General features: G+C 32.1%; 1 protein-coding gene across 3 annotated transcripts; it reads left to right on the forward strand.

Moving 5' to 3' along the window:
- The first annotated feature begins 400 nt into the window (after window positions 1-400).
- On the forward strand, window positions 401-12,881 carry LOC120166435 (peroxisomal membrane protein 11D-like). 3 transcript variants are annotated; one of them, XM_039175699.1, is made up of 8 exons: window positions 401-603; window positions 1,738-1,950; window positions 2,153-2,227; window positions 2,321-2,395; window positions 2,491-2,571; window positions 2,667-2,741; window positions 2,853-3,026; window positions 3,320-3,568. In XM_039175699.1, the coding sequence occupies exons 2-8, from the start codon at window positions 1,759-1,761 to the stop codon at window positions 3,353-3,355; spliced, it is 708 nt and encodes a 235-aa protein (XP_039031630.1). In that variant the 5' UTR covers window positions 401-603; window positions 1,738-1,758; the 3' UTR covers window positions 3,356-3,568. The 3 variants fall into 3 exon arrangements, with proteins under 3 accessions (XP_039031630.1, XP_039031637.1, XP_039031624.1); XM_039175693.1 differs by lacking the exon at window positions 401-603 and adding an exon at window positions 612-704 and having other exon boundaries at window positions 1,742-1,950; XM_039175706.1 differs by lacking the exons at window positions 401-603; window positions 2,853-3,026; window positions 3,320-3,568 and adding exons at window positions 610-704; window positions 12,851-12,881 and having other exon boundaries at window positions 1,742-1,950; window positions 2,667-2,793.
- Window positions 12,882-22,889: the final 10,008 nt, after the last annotated feature.

Consider the following 22,889-nt stretch of genomic DNA (forward strand, 5'->3'; position numbering starts at 1 on the left):
ATTCATTATTCTATGAATATTTTTATTTAAAAAAATAAAAGTTATTCATAATCAAAAATTTGAAAATAACGATATTCTCACTATTTTAATAAAAATAATATTATTAATAATAAATTATTATTTAATAACGATATTTTAATGAACTAAACGTAAAAATATAATTCAAAAAAAAAAAAGATTATTTTTGATCTGTATCACAAACCAAATTCCTGGATAAGGTCGCCAAGGCAATGCCAGTCCATCACGCTCGGAGCAGCCGTCTTTTTTAGCGTCTTTTGAGTTGCGTGTTTACTGCGTTTAAGCCACCGCTTGCCCACAATTCCCAACATTATTATATCTCCTTCCGCTTCAAACGTGTTGTTATTTCTATTTTATTTTCTAAGCTACTCATTGCTCACACAATCGCAGCTGTCAAACTCTAAGCCGACGGTCCACAATCCCGGACTGTGATGGGAATCTTCAAGGATCGTTAATCCAACGGTTTAAAACTCAAGATTTCGAAGCGAGCAACAAGAAGCTATATTTTTTTTGTTGGAAAAGATTGGATCAAACGAGCGTTATCCCACGGAGATAGAGAAACGCAGAAAACGACACGACTGATACCCAAGTCAGGGAGCTCTAATATATATATCTGCCGAATTTTTATTAAATTACAGGGAAAAAGTTCGTTGGTTTTGAGGCCAAATCATCGGGCACTTAGTTCGGTACTATTTCCTCTCTTTATTTCTTTTCCTTGTATGCGGGTACTGATTGAATTGACCAAAGCCTTGTTGTTTGATCGATTCGCGTGTACTTTGATTGAATTGACCAAAGCCTTGTTGTTTGATCGATTCGCGTGTACTTTGAGCTGGAAGAAGAGAAAAAAAGAAGACATTGCTTTTGTCTTGAATGAAATGTTTGTATTTGGGTATTTCTTGCTTCTTGTTCTGTTCTATGGTGGTTGTTGTCTTGTTTGATTTGTTGGTTTTTTGGATTTTCTATCTGAGTGTTTTGGAATTTGATGATTTGATTTCTTTGTGAATTTTGTGCCTTTTTTCTGTAATGGTGATATGGTCTGCTTGGTTGCTGGGAAAGTTGATGAAAAGACGTGGGAAAGTGAAAATTAAATTGGTTTCTCGTTACTCGTTATTGTATGGATTTTATGGGAAGATTTTTAAAACAAAGCAGAAACCATAGGTACCATACTCATCTAATAATGTTTATTTTGCATATTATGTACTAAAGGCTTAAACCTACTACAGGAAATTTATCATAAGAATTTGATGCTTTATGGTGCTCTGTATTCAATAGAATTCACCGATTGAGTGCAAGCACAATTTTAATTTTTTTTTGGAGATTTTGTTTCGAGCTTATGGCTTCAAGCTGTTATTTAGAGCGTTAATGCTGTTTAGGGATTGTAAATTTGTTCATAGCATGATCAAGCCATTTGCTTAGAGCTTGATTGTTTGAGCAACAGCATTCTCTCTGCCTATGATCAGATCACAGACACAAAATGACATGGCATAGTTTTATGCTGTAAATAATGTGTATAGCCTTGCTCCACTAAAGAACTGATGTAGAATGTGTGTGAATGAGTTCACACATGTCGATGGCTTCAAGTTTTTGACGTGTACTTTGTCTTCGGTTGAAAGTAGAAGCTATGTTATGCTTGCTTAAGGTGGCTGCTAATGTTGGCTTCGATTAGTTCTTTACATTCGGCCCATCGGCTCCTGTTAATATGTATTGATTGTGACTTTTTCAGGTGTTTTTAGATAAAAGATGAGTACATTGGATGCAACCAGAGAAGAACTTGCTCTTGTAGTTTTGTATTTGAATAAGGCTGAAGCACGGGATAAGATATGCAGGGCTATACAATATGGTTCGAAATTCCTAAGTAACGGGCAACCTGGCACAGCCCAAAATGTTGACAAATCAACCAGCTTGGCTCGGAAAGTTTTCCGTCTTTTTAAGGTCATCTCACTATGCCTGATACTAAAAATGAGGAGTCGGTTTATGTGATACAATGGTGAACTATGAACTATCGCAGGAACCATTATTCACTTATTTGATAATATTTTCTTTTTGGTTTCTAAAACTAATGATAGTTGTTGAACACTTGAATTCTTACACTGCTAATTAGCTCGATTCTTGTTTTTAATTGAGAATTTTGCAGTTTGTCAATGATTTGCATGGTCTTATTAGCCGTGTTCCTCAAGGAACTCCACTTCCTCTTGTTCTGCTGGGAAAGGTTTGATGAACTTCCATTTCTATAAAATCTCCTGTCATCTCAATTTAGTTAATTAATGTTTCTTTGTGGCTTACTTTAATTCAATTTTTTCAGTCGAAAAATGCACTTTTGTCGACGTTCTTGTTTCTCGATCAAATCGTCTGGCTTGGCAGAACAGGCATCTATAAGGTATGCTAATGCAGTATACACATCATTTTGCTGTTCCTTTTAATTTGTTTCTCTTGGTTTATAAACATTGTTAACTCAAAGGAAGCTGTTTACAGAACAAAGAAAGAACCGAGTTGATCGGCCGAATATCGCTTTTCTGTTGGATGGGTTCTTCAGTCTGCACCACCTTGGTTGAGGTTTGTTGCTATGCTCTTCATTGACTTGACCTACGAATTTAAGATGTTTCGTTAGCTGTATCCACTTTTTTATGAAACATGCCATCTTTAATCAGCTTGGGGAGCTTGGAAGGCTATCTAAATCATTGAGAAAGTTGGAAAAGAATCTTAAGAACAGTGATAAGTACCAGGTATCATCAATGCATGCATCTAATGTGTTGTTTTTCTCAAGTGTCCTTGTAATCAGTCTTCTCCCTAATAGGATTCTTATTCCTGTTTTTCCCAACTTTATTGCACTTCAGAATGAGGAATACCGTGCTAAGCTCCAAAAATCAAATGAGAGAACTCTAGCTCTTGTTAAAGCAGGACTGGATATCTTGGTCGCGGTTGGCCTTCTTCAATTGGCACCTACGAAAGTCACCCCTCGTGTAACCGGAGCTCTTGGATTCATAACGTCTCTCATCTCTTGTTATCAGGTATATTGGATTCTATTCTTTTGGTCTTAGACCTGATTCTTTTGCTCTATTATTAGTGACTATGCATATGGAAGATCACTAATGTAGAGGTTAATGAAAAGGTATAGAAATCAAGAGGTTATATGATACATGCCAGCATGCAAATTTATGAAACAAAAGTTACTAATATATAGTTTAAATCATTGATTGAATGAATGTTAACCTGGGGGAAAATGGTATCAAGTCCAGCTTTTATGTGAAAAATACAAAAAAAAATTATTTCGATTTACTGATTGGATTGTGCTGTGTTACAGTTGCTTCCATCACCACCCAAATCCAAGGTAAACTGAAATGGGAAGTCTGGTTTGCTCAACAAGCTTGTCATTTAAATAAGTTTATATTGGTACAAGATTTGAAGAATTTGTCAGCCTGGGGTGACCTGGAACTACTCTTCCTGTGTTAGCACCATTGTTATTGAATCTCTTTTAGGGTTTCAACAAAATAATAGCAATACACATTACTGTTATTTCTTCGCATTTATGAATTTAGATAGTGTTATGGTCTTGAATTTCTTTTAGGCTTATTTTAGCACAAGTTTACTGCACACCAACCATTTCCCCCTCCTCGTCCTCTTCGTTGTCAAAGTCCGATCCCTCTTTCTCCGTCGTCTATCACCAAGTCTCTAGAGTGCACACGCATCTGTGAGCAGGTAAAACTGGCACTGTGTAACTCCGTACCTCCGGCTCAAAATTTTCAGAGGTTTCAAGTATCTGGATGCCAAAAGCAGGCCATAATGGTCGTCCAAGAACTTGAACACGTAACACACTGCAATGATATATCCAGTATATTGCATTATAAAGGGGCAAGGGAAAATGCACATTAAAACCTAAAGATATACAACAATTGAAATTTATGGTTCCTGACATGACAGATTTATACTCAATCCTATTGCAATAACTAGTAGAGAAGGGTGTGCTTTTTACAGTACCGGATATAGAATAAGCCATCCGTTTCCTGTCTCTGGACCCTTCCCAACAGCACAATCTGTACTATTCCACCAATGCAAAGAATCGGTTTTGGAAGCTTGAAACTTTGTATACGGTTTGCCTGTTTATGTAAAAACCTTAACACTGTTAGTGTTGTATGAGTTCTTAGAAAACTATAAGAATGAGAAAACGGAAATGACAGTATTTAGAAATATTTCAGCGTTGTATGTATTATACATAATTTCTTTATTCAATATAGACAATGGATGCTTACAAATGACTGAAACTGAAGTTCTTGTGGTAACATATAGAGAATGATCAATCGAATAGATCAAAGAAAACGAAACCGGTGCTTGAACCAACCTGAGACATTTCAAACTATGGCGAGGTGTAAGTCCATGAAAACTGGTCATACACGTGATTACGGGTGAACATTTGATCGATTCGAGTACAAAAATTTCGAGTTATTCAAGTTGACGAGTCATATTTTATAATTCGAACTTAACATGCATTCTTCCGAGTCGAGTCGAGCTGTTCGAGTTTCTATACAAATTTAATTGTAATTATTTATAGCATTATAGTATGGATTTATTCAAAATTTTCGACTTTATCTAACCATATAAGATATATATATTTCTTCATATTTTTTTACATTACAATGTTATTTAATATCTCACATAAAATTTAAAATTATAAAATATATTTACAATATTATATTTCAAAGAAGGTATTTTTAGGATAAAAGATTAATAGGAGTATAAATGAGTTAAAGAATTGATGTGAAGAAAGAATTTGTAAATAATTGCAGTCAAAAGATTAAATTGAGTAAAATGCCAAGTTAAAGGACTAAATTTTTTAAAAAAAGTATATTTTTAGTTAAAAATAATAATAATAATTGAAGTTACATAGGTATTCTATAGTGGTAAGGGAGTATGTGGTTTAAATTTGGTCAAAAGTATACTTAAAATGAAGGATGAATTGAAGAAATAATAAATCATGCAAAATTGGGGGATTAAATTAAAAAATATATATAAAATTTGTTATCAAAAGTGTAATTGTAAGTACATATGTATTATATGATGGTTTATGAGCTTGTGGTTCAAACAAGGTGAAAATTTGACTTAAAATGAAGGAAGAATTGAAGGAATAGGAAACAGGGATCAAATCGCAAATCTGTCAAAATACTAATCCAAATTTTTAGTTTTTCGAGTTATTCGAAATTTTGAAATTTCAACTCGATTCGAACTCGAAAAACAAATTGATAATTCGAGTTGACTCAAATAACTCAACTCAAATAACAAAATTTGATTTTTCGAGTTAAACAGGCATAAACTCTATGCTCCCTCTCCAAAGCTTCCCATTTCATAAAATTGCTACATCCAGCTCCAGTATGACCTTTTGCAGGGCCACATAGTTCATTGACGAGATCAACTCTAGATAATTAAGGAAGCATTCGCAGAGAGGGAAATGATCAGGTGCGGCAGCCTTAATATACGGCTAAAAAAAGTCGTTACAGATTTTTTTATTATTTAAATAATAAAACCGGTAAAAAATTACCGGAAAAATTATTAATTTTACCGGTTTTGTTATTTTTTTCTACCGGTTTTATTATTGTTGGGCACTTTACTGGAAATGTTAAAAAACATTGATATTTTAGGTAGAAATAATAATGTTTTAGGTAATATTTTACCGGTTTTATTATTTAAATAATAACAAAACCGGTAACGCTTTTTTTAGCTGTATATTAAAGGTGTGTTTAGTTCACGGAATGTAAGATTACCACTGAGAATGTAAGATTACCAGGGAATATGATTACTGAGAATGTTGTATTTTGTGTTTGGTTGGTTTAGCAGGAATGTAAGATTACCGTGTTTGATTAAAGGAATAAAATATTATTGGAATGTATATTTGACCAAATTGTCCTTATTATATATTTGTTTTTTTAACAAGTTAGAAAATATTTATATATTTTCTTTATAAAATTTAAATTCATAAAATTTATATAATTTTTTTACAAAATTGAAAATATAAAAAGGTTTAATGAAAAGGTAAAATTTTATTTTAACCCCTGAACTTCATATAAAATTTTAATTATAGATTTGTTTTGTAAATCTAAAATAGTTTAAGGATAAATTTATAATTTAACCTTCGTAGAATTTTTATTATTCAATGACAGAAGAATGATATTTTTTTTAAAAAAATTTAAGGGCATTTTAGTCCAAAACGCCAGTAATTCAACAATACCTAAGGAAAGTGAGGTAATGACATTCCCGGTAATATACTCCAAAAAATCTACTATTGGTAATAAAACATTATCGGGAATGAGATTCCCGACCAACCAAACATGGGAATGTGGATTCCATTCCCATGGGAATCCCACATTCCTTGATCCAAACACCCCCTAAGAGTGTCGTACTGTAGAACTTCCCTCGCAGAGAAAGATGTTCACATAGACCATTTCTAGTCACTGCAAACCATTGAAAACTAATACGTCAGCAACTACTGAAACTATCATGCAAAATAACCAAGTCCCAGTGAAACAAGATTGGTATTTGTAGACACCCATTTTGTCAGTGTTTTTTTTTATCATTTTTAGTTATTAAATATTAATATATTTTTATTATTTACAGGTCCAACAACCAGTAGACCCAATTTAATTAGAACCCAAGACCCGAAGACCAACAACAAGTCCAAGTGATCCAAAATAAAATTAGTGTTTAAAACCCTAAGGTTTACAGCAATTGTTGCTGCCGTTGCAAGCTGTTGTCGCCAACCACTCTGCCACCATTGTCCATCGCAGAGGAGCCTTCACCGAAACCATGCCGCTGCCATCTCTGTCGATCCCTGTTTAACCAAGCTAGTCAAAAAAATCAAAATAAAAAAATACCAAATAAAACATCCAAATAAAAAATAATAACAACTCCCCAAACCAATCCTTGAAAATCCGGGGAACCTTGCCCCTACCACTGAACAACCATCTCCCACTAAACCTTTGCTCTAACCTCATTAATACCAAACACACAACAACCATAAAGAAAGGAGATCAAGGAGGATTTAAGAGGAGGGGTTCGAACCAAGGGGGAGGAATAAAAAGAGGAGAACCAAAAAAAAACTAGAAAAAAAGGAGAAAAAGGTAGATCCGAAAAAAGGGGAAGAACTCGAAAAAAACAAAAAATGAGATAGAATAGAAAGCTTACATTCCTTGCCGGTCATAGGAAGCCGAAAAGACGCCAGATTTCTTTGTTTTCGAAAGGTATAAACTTAAATCTAGGCATTTCAGTTGAGTTTTAGGAAAAAGTGCTCTTGGTTTTGGGTTAAGGGAGTAGAGGAGAGCATTTTGAGGGGTGTTGTTTCCTCCCGACCACCGTGAACGGTGGTGGAATGCCACCGACGAACGGTGGCCATCCATACCGATGAGGGGGAGGTTGAGAGTTTGTTCTCTCTCTCTCTCTTAAAAAAAATAAAATGGCGGCTATGGTTTCCACAAAGCCAAAATATGGCTTATAAATGAAAACCAAAACCACATCAATTTAGGCTCTAGGGCTACACTATTTTAGCGCGTGGATAAACTACTCGAATGGGGTCTCTAGGTTTGTGAAACTGTGATTTAGTCCTTGTTGGAAGTTTTTTTAGTTTCTGATTTTACCTTCTCATGTTACACGGGTTATAGTTTGGTCACCTTGCGTTATTTGATTTTGCTTATTTTAATTTCCAGCATGTAATTTTAAATAGTTTCATTTTGGTCTTAAATATATATGGGTTTATTACACTTTCAGTGCTTGTAATGTATGATTCTTGTGTTATATGTTATGGTATTTGTTTTATTTGTTGTGACACTAAAATTTCCATTTTTATTATTTAACCCTATATTTGAATAATACAAATGGTATGTGCTTTGAATATTATCCATGTATAAAATATATATTGGTATCATTAAATATAGATATTTGTGTAACTTGTTGCATATATGTTTAGGGTTTAATTTGAATTAATTTGCATGTAATTGGTAAGCTAATTTACTTTTCATATGTTTATTTGATTATAATATTCATAAGTATTAAATGTATTGTTATTGATATATATATAATTCACAGTTTTATATTTATATTTCATATTCGGTATGTATCATATATGTAAGCATTATGAGTTTTGTGTATATATGGTCTAAACGTGTATTAAGATTAAAAATCTATGATTTTGTTACATATTTTGTTACATATTGTATACTATATGTGTAAGTTATATATGCTAAATTCTTTAAATATATACTTTTTTGTATTTATAATCTTGTAAATATATTAGTTCACTAATACAACAACTTTTATTTTATTTATTTATTTATTTGTATGTTACGTTGTTAATTCATAAATACCTATCATTAATATTAAATATTTTATTTCAGAAAATAAATTATATTACTTAAGTTTCATCCATCTTTGAACTTAATATTTTTTATTAATATATTACTTTATATTTTGATATATTTGTATGTATATATTACACATAAACATATCATATACTTATGTTTATACTATATTTTTATATATATTAATTGGCATTTTAGTTGTAGTGTACTATACTATGTGTTATGTTTTGCATGTAAAATATATATAGTACATATTTTAAATGATGCATATGTTTTATCTTTTAATGTTTATAATTTAGGTGAATATACAATTAAATTAAGTTTAGTTACTTAGTATCATTTTTGTAAAATATAGGATACCTTCGTAAGAATAACATTACTTAATCAAATAATTGGACTAAGGGTAATACCCTTTCATTTTATAGTCGTTGTGAAGTGACTATCTTAACTTATAAGAAAGTCATTTTCGATGATTTTAAGACGAAAGTGTATCCCATCAAGTGAAACTCTAAAAATTGACTACACGTAAAATTTGGGAACGAAAGAAAAAGAAATGTTCATCTGTTTAAATTTATCGAGAAAAGATCATTAGAACTTATAAAAGGTCTGATCTCAATTTCTTTAAATAATCGAATATCCTTCTTCTTTCTAAAAGGATTGATAATTCGTATTTAATTAATTTTTATCATCATTCATGCATTCAAATTAATAATGAACTTTAGGAATGAAATTGTAATATTTCTTTATTTCGATTGGAGTAAGAAAGTACTACTTTAAGGCATGAGATGTCATTTCTACTCAATAGGAAATAATTAAATATTATTATGTTATGTCCTAAAATTCAAATAATATTATTTATAGGGATCTCAAATTAAATTAAACTTGAATTCCTAAATTTCATTGCAAAGACAACTAATTAGTCGACTAGGTACCGATTTAGGGCGTTGTGGGGGTGATAATTCTTCCCCACGTGTAACTAACTCCCGAACTGAAAGTTTTGGTAATGCATACTGTAAATTTGTTGTTTAAATTAAAATTATTATTTTTATTAAAATGACAAATATGTTTTTGGGTGCCCAATCACACCCTTATCAAAGATTGGAGCCGACTCCACGAATCATGTTTTATTTTGATTTTTCAAAAGGAGACTCCAAATTAATCAAGGCGAGATTTTTTTAATTACTTAAAAACTAAAAACTAATTTTTTAAGAAAAATCGTTTCGACAGCTTAGCGACTCCGCTTGGGACTTTTTTTTAGAGGGTCAAGCCGTTAGTTAATTAATTAATTATCTTTGTAATTAAAATTACAAGTTCATTCTAATTTAGTTTTTGACCCCTTGTTTGGTTTAAATAAATTTTATGTTTATAATTTGATTAACCACTAAATAGTTGTACTGATTTGTTTATTGATGTTTTCAGATTAAATAAATGTTTAAGAACTTTAGAAGTCTATTTTGTGTTGTTTGTATTGTTTTCGCTTTTCCTCTCACACTGCACAGCTACATTTGTATAACATGAGCTGAAACCCTGCTCCGTCCAACTTAAGTAGGAGTAAGAAACTATTCAATCGTGTGGTTTTCACCTCCTTATGGGATAGTGAATAACTTTTGGGGCTCACACCTTATGGTCATTGTGATGCTTTTCACCTCGTTATGAACATAAGGATGTGTGTCCCCTCGAATTGAACTTGATCTGAATGCCCGTGATGGGCTAGGATTAAAGGTTTGGTAGCCCAAGGGGGCATCGACAATGACAATTTGAGAACCCTTTTACTTTAGAGCCGAACCCAACATATAGTGAACCTAGAACCCGAATCTAGGTAGAGCCTAACCCAAAGTTAAGAATCTCGTGAGGAGAGTACATAAGGAAAAGCTCTTTTGAGCCTTTTAATTTTTTTTTGAATAAATGTATGAGAACTAGAGATCATGAGGTTAGATTCATTTTTTTCAAACAAGCATGTGAACTCGATTGCATGGGGTTAGGATTTCTATGTTGAACAAAGCATGGGGGTAAAAAACATGTATGAGTAGAACTGTTATAAAAGCATGTCAGGGTAGATACCATGTTGGGTAGGATATTTTCTTTTCATAAATATTTTTCTGCTTTTTTGTTAAGTGATATTAACAATTTCTTTTGTTTTATCTTATTTTTTCTATGTTTGCATTTGCATTTTCACATCAAAACCAAACAAGGTGTTAATTTGCAAGCGATTGACCAAATTAGAAGGTTTTCATATCGACGTAAGAGTTCCATAACTAGGTAGTCAAATTTGAAAGGGTGATGACTTACAAATAAAGTTGATCGACGAGAGAAGAACTCAAAGTTTATCGAATACTCCTATAAAATGAACAAAGATCGAGATGGTACCAAATAGTCGGATGCTAGTTGAGTCAAGAATGAGGAGATCCTTCACAAAATATCAAAGTCACTTTCCTCTTGGATAAACCTACAGAAATGGAACTCTAGAGATCCAACAATCTCAGTAGGTGAATTAAAATGAAGAAAGGTAAGTCAACATTTTGAAAAGTCCAACAACGACTTTAAAAACAACATCAAATCGTGAGAAAGGCCTAGATCAAGTAAATGAAGAAAATGAAGCTCGTCTGTCTAGTGTAAGGAGAATTTATGGTCTGATGAAGGTTATTATATGGTGGTTGCTTTTGGAATTAACACCTTGTGCATTTGCATTTGCATTTGTATTCTTGTTTTGTATTAGCTTATTAATTAATTTATTTTGTTATTATTGCTTTTATAATAATTATTGTCATTTTATATCTTATTTGTACTAACTTGTTTTTATGTTGCTTTTCTTTTTGCTTGCATCGCATGATCATGACATAATCAAAAGGTGATGATTTGTAAGTGGTCATCAGAGTAAAAGGTTTTCATGATTGACAAAGGGTTTCATGATCAACTAGACAAAAACACAACTAGGGAATGACATCTTGAGGAAGCTCTAAGAATAGTGGAGAGCTATGCACCCAAAGATCGTATGTCTGATAAAGAGAAAAAGGAGATACGAGAGATGAGAGAGCAAATGTCCAAGATGATGGATAGAATAGCTGCTTTGGCTAAAGAAAAATAGACTTCTGCAAAAAAAAGGAAAGAGCTCGATGAAATCAATCCCACAATGTCAAATACACAAGGGACTAATTTATAACAAGATGATCCTAGCCAATCTGAGAAATCACGCAAAATAACCCTTCTTATCAACAAGTTGTCTTGAGACACAAAGGAAATGGTGACAACTATAGAAGTTCAGAAAGATGAAAATAAGCCATGCAATCAGAACTCGTTGGCATTTGAGAGTCTACTCCCAACTACAGGAGAAATAAACTTGGAGACTCTAGTTCAATCCAAGCTGAGAGGTGGCTCTCATTTTAATTATATCCTTATATCATATAAGGAGTTGTATGATAAGCTTTTAGAAGTCTGAGAGGTGGCCCCACATTATGTGAAACCTTGGTAACCTCCATATCCAAAATGGTATGACGTCAATGTTTGTTGTGAATATCATGTCGGAGCTCAAGGATATTTCATTGAGAATTGTACCACCTTCAAGCATCGAGTCTAACATCTTTTGGATCATTGAGTATTGAAGTTCGATATGAAAGGTCGACCTAGTTTGGTAACTGATTATCCGGTTAAGATGGAGCCAAAAGTGTTCAAAGGAAAGGGTATCAATGGGGGTATCCAGGAAGAAGAATGTTTGCTAAAGTACAAAGCTCAAGTGCATCATTAGAGGATTGAAAATGATAAACTGAATATAGAGATGGAAAACATGCGTGATATTTTTGAAAGGATCAGTCAAACCTTTAAAAATACTGGTATAGGAAATGCCCTATAGGAGTGGGCAAAAAGGGCCACTAAACTGAAAAACGATGTTGAACAATGGAGAAAGAATTGCAAGGTGCATGAAGGTCGAGCCAAGAAGTACTCTTATGATTTATAGATTGCAGAAAAAAGTACAATACAACCGTTAATGGTTTGGGATGATGTCAAGCTGAAAATCAGATATTGAATATGTCCATAACAAATATGGAAGCTTCATATCAATGCCACAAGTGTGAGAATGATGTTGAGCTAGAAGCCACTAGGGCCAAGAACAAGAAATTGATGAAGCTTGTATATGATTATGGAGATCTTGTACGAGAACTTCGTAACCATAAAGATTTTCTTACAAGGAAAAATGAGCAATATTGTCTAGAACTCTGATAATTGACACATAAGATGGAAGAAAAAGACAACATCATGAAAGAAACTATTACCCACGCAAGTAATGTGACTTTGCTTTGCAAGAGAACTAAAGCAGATTGACAACATAACACTCGAGCATGAGTGGAAGTTAAATTGGCTTTTGAAAGAGATAGCAAAGTTAGGAGTTAAAGCTATCCCTTATATGTAAAGTTTGTTTGATGTACCAAAACCTTTGTGTTCAATGAAAGTTGTTTGAAGATGGTCACTCTGGAATGATACCTTTCGCATACATACATTTGCATCACATTTGTTTATTTAAGCATTTTACATGCATTAGTTATAAAAACATGAAAATAATTTATGGAGGGTTATGTGATAGTAATACAAAGATCATTCATTTATACTACTTCCTCATCATCATGATTAAATAAATGGTAACAATGGATCAATTTCATGAGGAATCATAAGATCGGTTGCAAGAGCAGTTGACCGGGTTACAACAGATATGAGGAATCAGAGAGTTCTCTACAAGATGTATTGAACCAAATGATCTAGGTGATGGAAACCAAGGCTGCTGATAGAGAGAAAATAACTACTAAAGGATATTAATGTTGTCAAACTAATACATTGAGAATGACAACCTACCCTGGCGCATCCCACTCAAACCTAGGGAAGAGCCTCATTAATCATAAGCAATTTGAAGTAGAGTGCAAGGATTTTAACCTTGTGGTCGTGGGATCGAGTCCCACTGAGGGCAATCCATAATGGAGGTCTTTCACGGAAGTTGCTCTCAACCTTGCGTTGGGGGCAGCCTACTATCCTACCTCCCCCTTACCCTATTATATATGGGAATACGGTCAGCTATTTTTTTTAATTTGAAGATAAATTCAAATGGTTGAAGGAAGCAATTGGAGCTATGAAAAGTGTTAATACCTCCCACAAAGAACCAGAAGCGAGAGAACTCAGTCTAGTCCCTAATTTGGTCATCCCACATGAATTTAGGGTGCCTAATTTTGAGAAATATGATGACACTAGTTGTCTCCTAATTCATTTAAAAATGTTTTGTAGAAAGATGAAAGGGTATTTAAATGATGATAATCTATTGTAGTATGGTATAGCCGTTTGAATAGAGAGCATATCAAGATGTTGGTTGATCTAGCTGATGCCTTTTTGGGGAAATATCCATATGTTAAAGGCTTAGCCCCAAAATGATAAGATCTTCAAAGAATAAGGATGAACGCTACTGAAAGCTTTAAAGAATATGCCCTAAGATAGAGAGGGGTGGCAACACAAGTTCAGCTTCCCACGTTATATTCAGAAATATCATACATGCTTCATAATTCTCTTCCAACTCCTTTCTTTGAGTTAATGTTGTCAAATTCAACAAAGGACTTCGAGGATCTTATGACAGATGAGGATTTAATTGAAAATGAAATCAATAAAGGAAACTTGAAAGTCACTTCTAAAAGCCCAACTGATGAAAAAGTGAAAACTGACGAGGTGATTGAATGTCAAATTCAGAGCCCCTACAGTCGCAAAAGAAAATGAGCAGCTAGTCGTTTGAAATGACCAAAGAAAGTCTCATGATCAAGAACTACTTTGAAGGTGTTGTTCCAAACTTCTATATTAGATCTGTACCCCTATTTGATTAAAGGTTAATACCTCACATCGAGGCCAACGAAAGTTCCACCAAACCCTTCTGCCCACGGCTATGATCAAGATAATGTCTGTGATTTCCACTTGGAGGCTTCTAGGCATTCTACGGGGAATTGTAGGCCGATGTTAAAGGAGATAGAAATGCTTGTTGAAAATGGAACGTTGACACAAGAATTGGTGGAGCAGTTGATGACGAACTCGAGTGGGGCATCAAAGCACAATATGTAGCATTCGATCGAGTCAAGTGCCACTACATTAGATGAATAATGTGGGGCATCCTAAGTAGGAAGAAATCATTTCATCCATCATGAAGCTTTATTTCACTTACATTATCTTGTTTGAGTTAGTTTCAATTCTTTATTTCTTTATTTACCTAAATATTTTGTGAAAATGTTTGGTGATTAAACTTATGCTACTTTTTAAGGTTATGAGCAAAAATCAAAATTTTAATATATTGGTTCTTTGAGTATCAAATGAATTAAAGATTCTTTTAATTTTTCAAGAATTATAGATCTTTGGAAAGTGGCAAAAAAAAAAAAAACCCTTTCATATCCTATCCAAAGCCAAAAGCACAATTACTCAATTTTTTACCTGAAAATAATTCATGGTCACTACTAAAACCAAATTTTGACACTACATCTATCTGAGTAACCAAAGTCATACCATTACCTATCTTTGAAACACTCAAATGCATACCTTTACCACTCTTTGAGGCAATAAAGTCACACCCTTGTCTTTTCAGATACAAAATCCTCTTTTTTACGCTAATAAAACCTGAAGGCCTTAAGTGCAAAACTTTCATTTGTCCGTGAATCTTCCTGCAAAAAGAAGTGACATGGGGCATCCTAGATCAAGTTTTTGAAGATAAGCTCGAATAATTCGAGCATTCCATGCTCGAAGAAAGAAGGAGAAGAAATTAAGGGAATGATTTAAATAATTATATCATGTACATTATTTTCATGTAAATAAAAGTTAATCCTGAATATTTATCCCCCTGAGGATACCACTTTTTACAAGGACTTCTGTGTATGAAATGATGAACGAATTTCTTTCAATATCTATTCACAAAAAGAGAAAAAGATGTATCCCTTGTTGTCCCCATTTGAGCCTGAATTATTTTTCTTCAAATTCAAACCTAACCAAGGATCACCCTCCACACTGGGGGGGCAAAAGTGAAGGAAATCTGCTCACAAGAGTGAATACCATCAATCCAGGTTTTATTACAGAGGAAAGCCCTTGTGAAATCAAGTAAGGAATTACAAAACATTGCAAGGTAGACCAAGTACAAGTGCGAAGATCAAATCAAGTCAAGAACAACGAAAGAAGTTCCAAGTGCAAGAAATAAAGAGGACAAGAAGAAGCTTAAAGCAATTGAATTTCTAAACTTATCCAATAAATTCTTGTTCAAAAAAAGAGAAAAAAATAAAAAATAGAAGGAAAAGAAAAGAAAAAGAAAAAGAGAAAAAAGAAAAAAAGAAAAAATAGATCAAGTATTTCAAGATGAGTGACTCATTAAGCCTCAAGCCACAACGTTAATCAAGTATAATCGTTTCAAAGATCCAGATTTAACAAGAACAATAGAATTGCCAAAGATATAGGAAAATGGAGATGAAATCTAGGGTTAAAAAATGGGCAGTCTAGAGGGATCCAAAGGGAAAAAAATAAAAATAAAAGACAAGTGGCAAGTATATTTAAATATGACAAGATGAGATTGAATGCATTAATATAATATGATCCTTAGTTTGATCACATTTAAACACTTGTTTGGGCCTATTATCGCTTTCTGTCATAACCATGAATCGTAGCCTGCATTACGTGCCTAAAAAGTCCCTTCTAATCATACATGGAGTTCTAAGCAGAACAGACTATCTTCAGATTTCATTCTGCCTCTCAAAATTAAATTTTTATTTACAAAAGGTTTTCTAAAATCTTTAATGCATGATAGGAAAAATGATAAAGGGGGTTCAAGAAGTAAAATTTTGAAAGATGTTTTGAAGCCAAATGAGGAATCGAGTTGAAAACTTGAAAGGGAGACTCAAATATTAAATTGAGCAACTACGACATAAGAGGCGGTCTTACAGATCTCTTGATGAAGCACCCCACATCACAAATATTCTCCTAACAGTTTGGAATTGATGAGTATCTCTAAAAGATGAACATAACATCAACTTCCTCAATTTTCCAAAGAACTAGATATGCTATAATAAAAAGGACAACCTAAGAGACCATACCTTTCCAGAATCAACCTATACCTTAAATTTGTCACTAATATTGACACTTTTCAAAGGGCTATAATTCTTGAAGAATCAAAAGAGTAATTGATTTGTTTGATACTCAATTAACTCTTATTTTATAATTTGTTTCAATTGCGAGCCCATTGCATAGAGCACCAATTTTCAAAAATTCTTCATCAAATGTTTTCACATTTTGAAAAATTGAAAGAGGAAGAAAAACATTTTCAAATAGGACAATCTCTCGAGAATGAAGGAAGTCCTTGAAGATGATGAGACTTGTTCTACCTCAAATGAAGAAGTGAGAGGAAAGAATAAGAGCTAATGCAAGAAAAATAAACGACATAGGGGAAATGAAGACATTCTTCATTTTATTTTAAAGCAATGAAGTTTTAAAGATCAAAATACTTAAGAACAAAACTTCTTATACTTTGTTGTGACATCATCAACATCAGTAATAGATCATGAAGTAGGCAATCGCCTTAATAAGAAGGGCTTGTGATTTTTGATAAATGATGCAAGAGAGAGAGCTGTCAAGGATGAAATTTTGGCACCCAAATAGGGATGATTCATGAAAGTACCCACATTGGGGCATATCCAAAGACCCAGATCATGTTGAGATTACAAGGTTTAAACCAAAAAGATATTAAGAATGATCGTCACAAATTTTAGTGTCAGGGGAAGAACATGAATTTAAGAAGACATTACCTTGTAAAGCAAACCAGTTGAACATCAATTAACTGTAGAGTCCTGGAAAAACAACTCTGATAGCACAATTGAGTCAAGGAAAGAAAGGGGCATCAAGATTATATTTCTGACCGCAACAAGAATTTAAGAAATGAAACATTTATTTTGAGAATTTAATGCAGATAAGAGGCAAAGAAAACACAAAGACATAAGATGATCAAATGGCTCTTTAAAAATGCAATCTTGAAACTTTAAGTTACTACACTGATATCCGAGTAAACCTTAAAGAAGAGTGATCAAGTGGAAGAAGACCGAGTTCTTCACTTTGGAGTCAAAGGAAAATTGAATCAACATTTATGCATTCATGAGAACATAAGAAAATGTATTACATTGATACATTTAATTACATTCATGTTTCACACATAAATGAATGGTTTTTACATATCCTCCAATGAAAAGAGAAAATTCATGATATCAAAATCTCAACAAGTGAAAGATAGAATTCAAACCTCAAATGCAGGGAATCATGTTTAGAGAGGTAGAACATGAATAACAGAGGGGCTCAATCCACATAGGAAGCATTACTTTGAAGTGGGGCATGTTACCCGACCATTAAGTTGTTTTTATATAATTTGAAAACGAGAAAGCGATTTTCAAAGTTTATCATTTAGTAATTTCAGAAAATGAAATTGCAAAAAGTAAGAAAGTGATTTCCAAAGTTTCTTACATAGTAAACTATTTCCAAAATTGGCAAGTCCTTTGGGCCATCAATAAGTCTTTTGAGCATGATGATTAAATCCTTCGGGTCATCTATCAGTCTTTCGAGCAAGATGATAAGTCATTTGTGTTATCTATAAGACCTTTGGGCAAGATGTTTTCATATGATAATTTGAAAAATGAGAAGGCGATTTTCAAAGTTTCTCATTTAGTACTTTTAGAAAAAGAAATTTTTGAAAAGTAAGAAAACGATTACCAAAATTTCTTACCTAGTAAACTATTTCCAAAATTGATAAGTCCTTTGGGCCATCAGTAAGTCTTTCGAGCATGATGATTAAATCCTTCGGGTCATCTGTCAGTCTTTCGAGCAAGATGATAAGTTCTTCGGGCCATCTATAAGACCTTTGGGCAATATGCTTTCACATGATAATTTGAAAAATGAGAAGGCAATTTTCAAAGTTTCTCATTTAGTATTTTTTGAAAATGAAATTTTTGAAAAGTAAGAAATCGATTTCCAAAGTTTCTTACCTAGTAAACTATTTCCAAAATTGTTAAGTCTTTGGGCCATCAGTAATTATTTCAAGAATGATGATTAAATCCTTCGGGACATCTAGTAGTCTCACTTGAGACAACATCATATGGAACCAGACAAAAATGCGTTATCTATTTGTCTTTGCCCTATTCTTGTTAACACAAAAATGAACAAAGAGGAGCAGCTGTATATAGGGTTGTTCATTCGATTAATTCGGTGGCCGACCTAACCGAATTACCATTAACCAAATTAACCGAACTTTTTTTTCTTTAACCGTTAATCGAACCGAACTTTTTTTTCGAAAATATTAACTGAACCGAATAAATTTCAGTTAATTCGATTAATTTTTGAATTAACAGATATTTTTTTAAGATTTTCTAATTTATATAAAAATTAAATATTTTTTATTTCAAAAAACAATTCTAATTAATTTAAATAATATATAATTATAAAATAAGAATTTTATATAAATTTTTTAATTAATTAATATTGATTTAGGTTTAAAAGTTATTGGATATTAAATTATTATTTGGTTTTAAATGGTTTGGACTGAGCCCATAGGTTTTATATAATATATTTAATATTTTAATTCAAAAAATAGTTTACAATTAATTTAAATAATATATAATTATAAAATAAAAATTTTATATAAAATTTTTAATTAATTAATATTGATTTAGGTTTAAAAGTTATTAGATCTTAAATTATTAACTGGGTTTTAAATGATTTGGGCTGAGCCCATATGTTATATATAATATATTTAAAATTTAATTTCAGTTAATTCGGTTAATTAACCAATTTCGAACCGAATTAACCGTTAACCGAATTCTAAAAAAAATTTAACCGTAAACCGACCGAACTAATTTAGTGGCCGACCGAATTAACCAAACTAATTTGATTCGGTCGGTTAACCGAATTAGTTCAAAAATTTGAACACCCCTAGCTGTATACACCCGTTTTGTCCTATTTTGTATCATTTTTAGTTATTAAATATTAATATATTTTTATTATTTATAGGCCCAACAATAACCAAACCCAATTTCATTAGAACCCAAGACCCAAAGCCCAACAACAACCCTAAATGATCCAAAAGAAAACTAGGGTTTGAAACCTTAAGGTTTCCATCAATTGTTGTCGCTGTTACAAGCTGTTGTCGGTAGCCACTCCACCACCATCATTTATCGCTGAGGAGCCTTCACCGGAACCACGCCGCCACCATCTCAACTGATCCATGTTCCACCAAGCTAGTAAAAAATCAAAATAAAAAAATAACAAATCAAATCATCCAAATAAAAAATAATAACAACTCCGCAAATCAATCCCTGAAAATGCAGGGAACCATGCCCTACCACCGAACCACCATCTCCACCAAACTTTTGTTATAGCCTCATTAATACCAAACACAACAACCATAAAGAAAGGAAATCAAAGGGGATTTAAGAGGAGGAGGTTTGAGCCAAGAAAGGTGGAGGGAAAAAAAGAGGAGAATCGGAAAAAATATAGAAAAAAGAGAAAAAGGTAGATCTGAAAAAAGGGGGAAGAACTCTGGGTTACACTGTTTTAGTGTGTGGGTAAACTACTCGAATTGGAACTCTGGGTTTGTGAAATTGCGATTTAGTCCTTGTTGGAAGTTTTTTTAGTTTATGATTTTTACCTTCTCATGTTACGCGAGTTATAGTTTGGTCACCTTGCGTTATTTGCTTTTGCTTATTTTAATTTCCAACATGTAATTTTAAATATTTTCATTTTGGTCCTAAATATATATGGGTTTATTACACTTTCAGTGCTTGTAATGTATGATTCTTGTGTTATATGTTATGGTATTTGTTTTACTTCTTGTTGTGACACTAAAATTTCCATTTTTATTATTTAGCCCTATATTTTCATAATACGAATAGTATGTGCTTTGAATATTATCCATGTATAAAATATATATTGGTATCATTAAATATAGATATTTGTGTAACTTGTTGCATATATGTTTAGGGTTTAATTTGAATTAATTTGCATGTAATTGGTAAGCTAATTTACTTTCCATATATTTATTTGATAATAATATTCATAAATATTAAATGTATTGTTATATATATAGTTCACAATTTATATTTCAGATTTGGTATGTATCATATATGTGTAAGCATTATGGGTTTTGTGTATATATGGTCTAAAAGTGTACTATGATTAAAAATATATGATTTTGTTACATATTGTACAATATATGTGTAAGTTATATATGTTAAATTCTTTAAATATATAGTTTCTTGTATGTATAATCTTATAAATATATTAGTTCGCTAATAAACAACTTTTATTTTATTTTATTTTTTTGTATGTTACGTTATTAATTCATAAATATCTATCATTAATATTAAATATTTTATTTCCGAAAATAAATCAGATTACTTAAGTTTCATCCATCTTTGAACTTAATATTTTTTTATTAATATATTACTTTATATTTTGATATATTTGTATGTATATATTACACGTAAACATATCATATACTTATATTTATATTATATTTATATATATATTAATTGACATTTTAGTTGTAGTGTATTGTATGTAAAATATATATAGTGCGTATTTTAAATGATGCATATGCTTTATCTTTTAATGTTTATAATTTAGGTGAATATACAATTAAATTAATTTTAGTTACATAGTAACATTTTTGTAAAATATATGATACATTATACATTCGTAAGCATAACATTGCTAAATCAAATAATTGGACTAAGGGTACCCTTTCGTTTTATGGTCGTTGTGAAGTGTATGTCTTAACTTATAAGAAAGTCTATTTCAATGATTTTAAGGCGAAAGTGTACCTCATCAAGTGAAATCCTAAAAATTGACTACACTTAAAATTTGGGAACGAGAGAAAAAGAAATGCTCGTGTGTTTAAATTTATAAAGAAAAGAACGTTAGAACTTATAAAAGGTCCGATCTCGATGTCTTTAAATAATCGAATATCCTTCTTCTTTCTAAAAGGATTGATAATTCGTATTTAATTAATTTTTTTCATCATTCATGCATTCGAATTAATAATGAAATTTAGGAATGGAAGTGTAATATTTCTCTATTTTGATTGGAGTAAGAAAGGACTGCTTTAAGGCATGAGAGATCATTTCTTCTTGGTAGGAAATAATTAAACATTATTATGTTACGTCCTAAAATTCAAATAATATTATTTGTTGGGATCTCAAATTAAATTAAACTCGAATATGTAAATTTAATTGCAAAGACAACTAATTAGTCGACTAGGTATCGATTTAGGGCCCTGTAACATCCCAAATATCAGGTTAGTGACCAAATTGTGAGATTTTAGAATTCAGTTACTAAATTAGATAAACAGAAAGGTTCAAGGACTTAATTGGAATATTTTTGTAGGACGAATATTAAAGGAATATTTTTGTAGGCCGAATATTAAAAGAATGAAAGCTGGAAGGGTAAAAGGGTCTTTTAGCAAGGAAATGAATTAAAAAATTTAGCCATGGGATATTATAACACGTGGAGAGGGGGTTTTTGATATTTCATTTCCAGACATTTCTCTACTCTTCATCATTCTCTCCTTTTTCTTTTCCGTGAACTAGTGAATAAGGTAAGAACTCTTTCAGTTAATAATTCTTGTAAATTAGATATGCTTTAGATTCTTGAAAGGTTAGGAAAACTAAAGGAAGGTTTAAAGTAGTTTAAAATCCAAATAATAGCAAGTTATGGAGGATTGAAGGTGTGGAGTTTTTAAGTAAAAATTTGAATAAGAGGACTTAAATGAATTTAGAGGCTGGATTTGACTTGCTATATGTGTGAATAAGAAATAATAAGTGTTAAAACTGAGTTTGTATAATGTTGAAAAATCGGTAAGATTCTTAGTTTCAAGAATTTGAATGAGATATTGGAGGTGTTAAGGTGTAAGAATGATAAAAGATGGTTAAAATGATTGTAGTTGAGTTTGGTGGTAGGAAATGTACTTGAAATATGGAAATTAAGTGAAGTGTTGATGATTTTTTGGGTGAAAGAAGTCTGTTCTGGGTAATGGGTATCGGTACCAGATAAATGGGTACCAATACTACACAGCTACGATATGCTATATTATTGTGTAGGTATCGATACTGCATGAACAATATCGATACCATAAGACCATTTTAGACAACATCTTCATGAGGTATCGATACCGGAAGGGGTAGTATCGATACCCATAGGTATCGATACCGAAAAGGCAGGTATCGATACCATTGTTGGAATGAAAACATCAAATCTAATTTGGGTACCAATACCTAAGTATGGTATTGATACCATTATTAAGAAAGTATCAGTATTGTACCTTGGGGTACCGATTACTTCATAAGAAAAATGGGAATTATGTTCATCAATGATATGAAGTTATTAAGATCATGTTATAATGTTTAGGATTCTGACAATGATTTTGGAAATTATATTTATGTAGATACCAAGCATAAACGAGTTCCGGAACAATTGACAAGTAAGATCGATCGAGGGAAAGACAAAGAA

Source organism: Hibiscus syriacus, unplaced genomic scaffold, assembly GCF_006381635.1.
Source record: "Hibiscus syriacus cultivar Baekdansim isolate YM2019G1 unplaced genomic scaffold, ASM638163v2 tig00002982_pilon, whole genome shotgun sequence".
In the NCBI taxonomy this organism is placed as follows: domain Eukaryota; kingdom Viridiplantae; phylum Streptophyta; class Magnoliopsida; order Malvales; family Malvaceae; genus Hibiscus; species Hibiscus syriacus.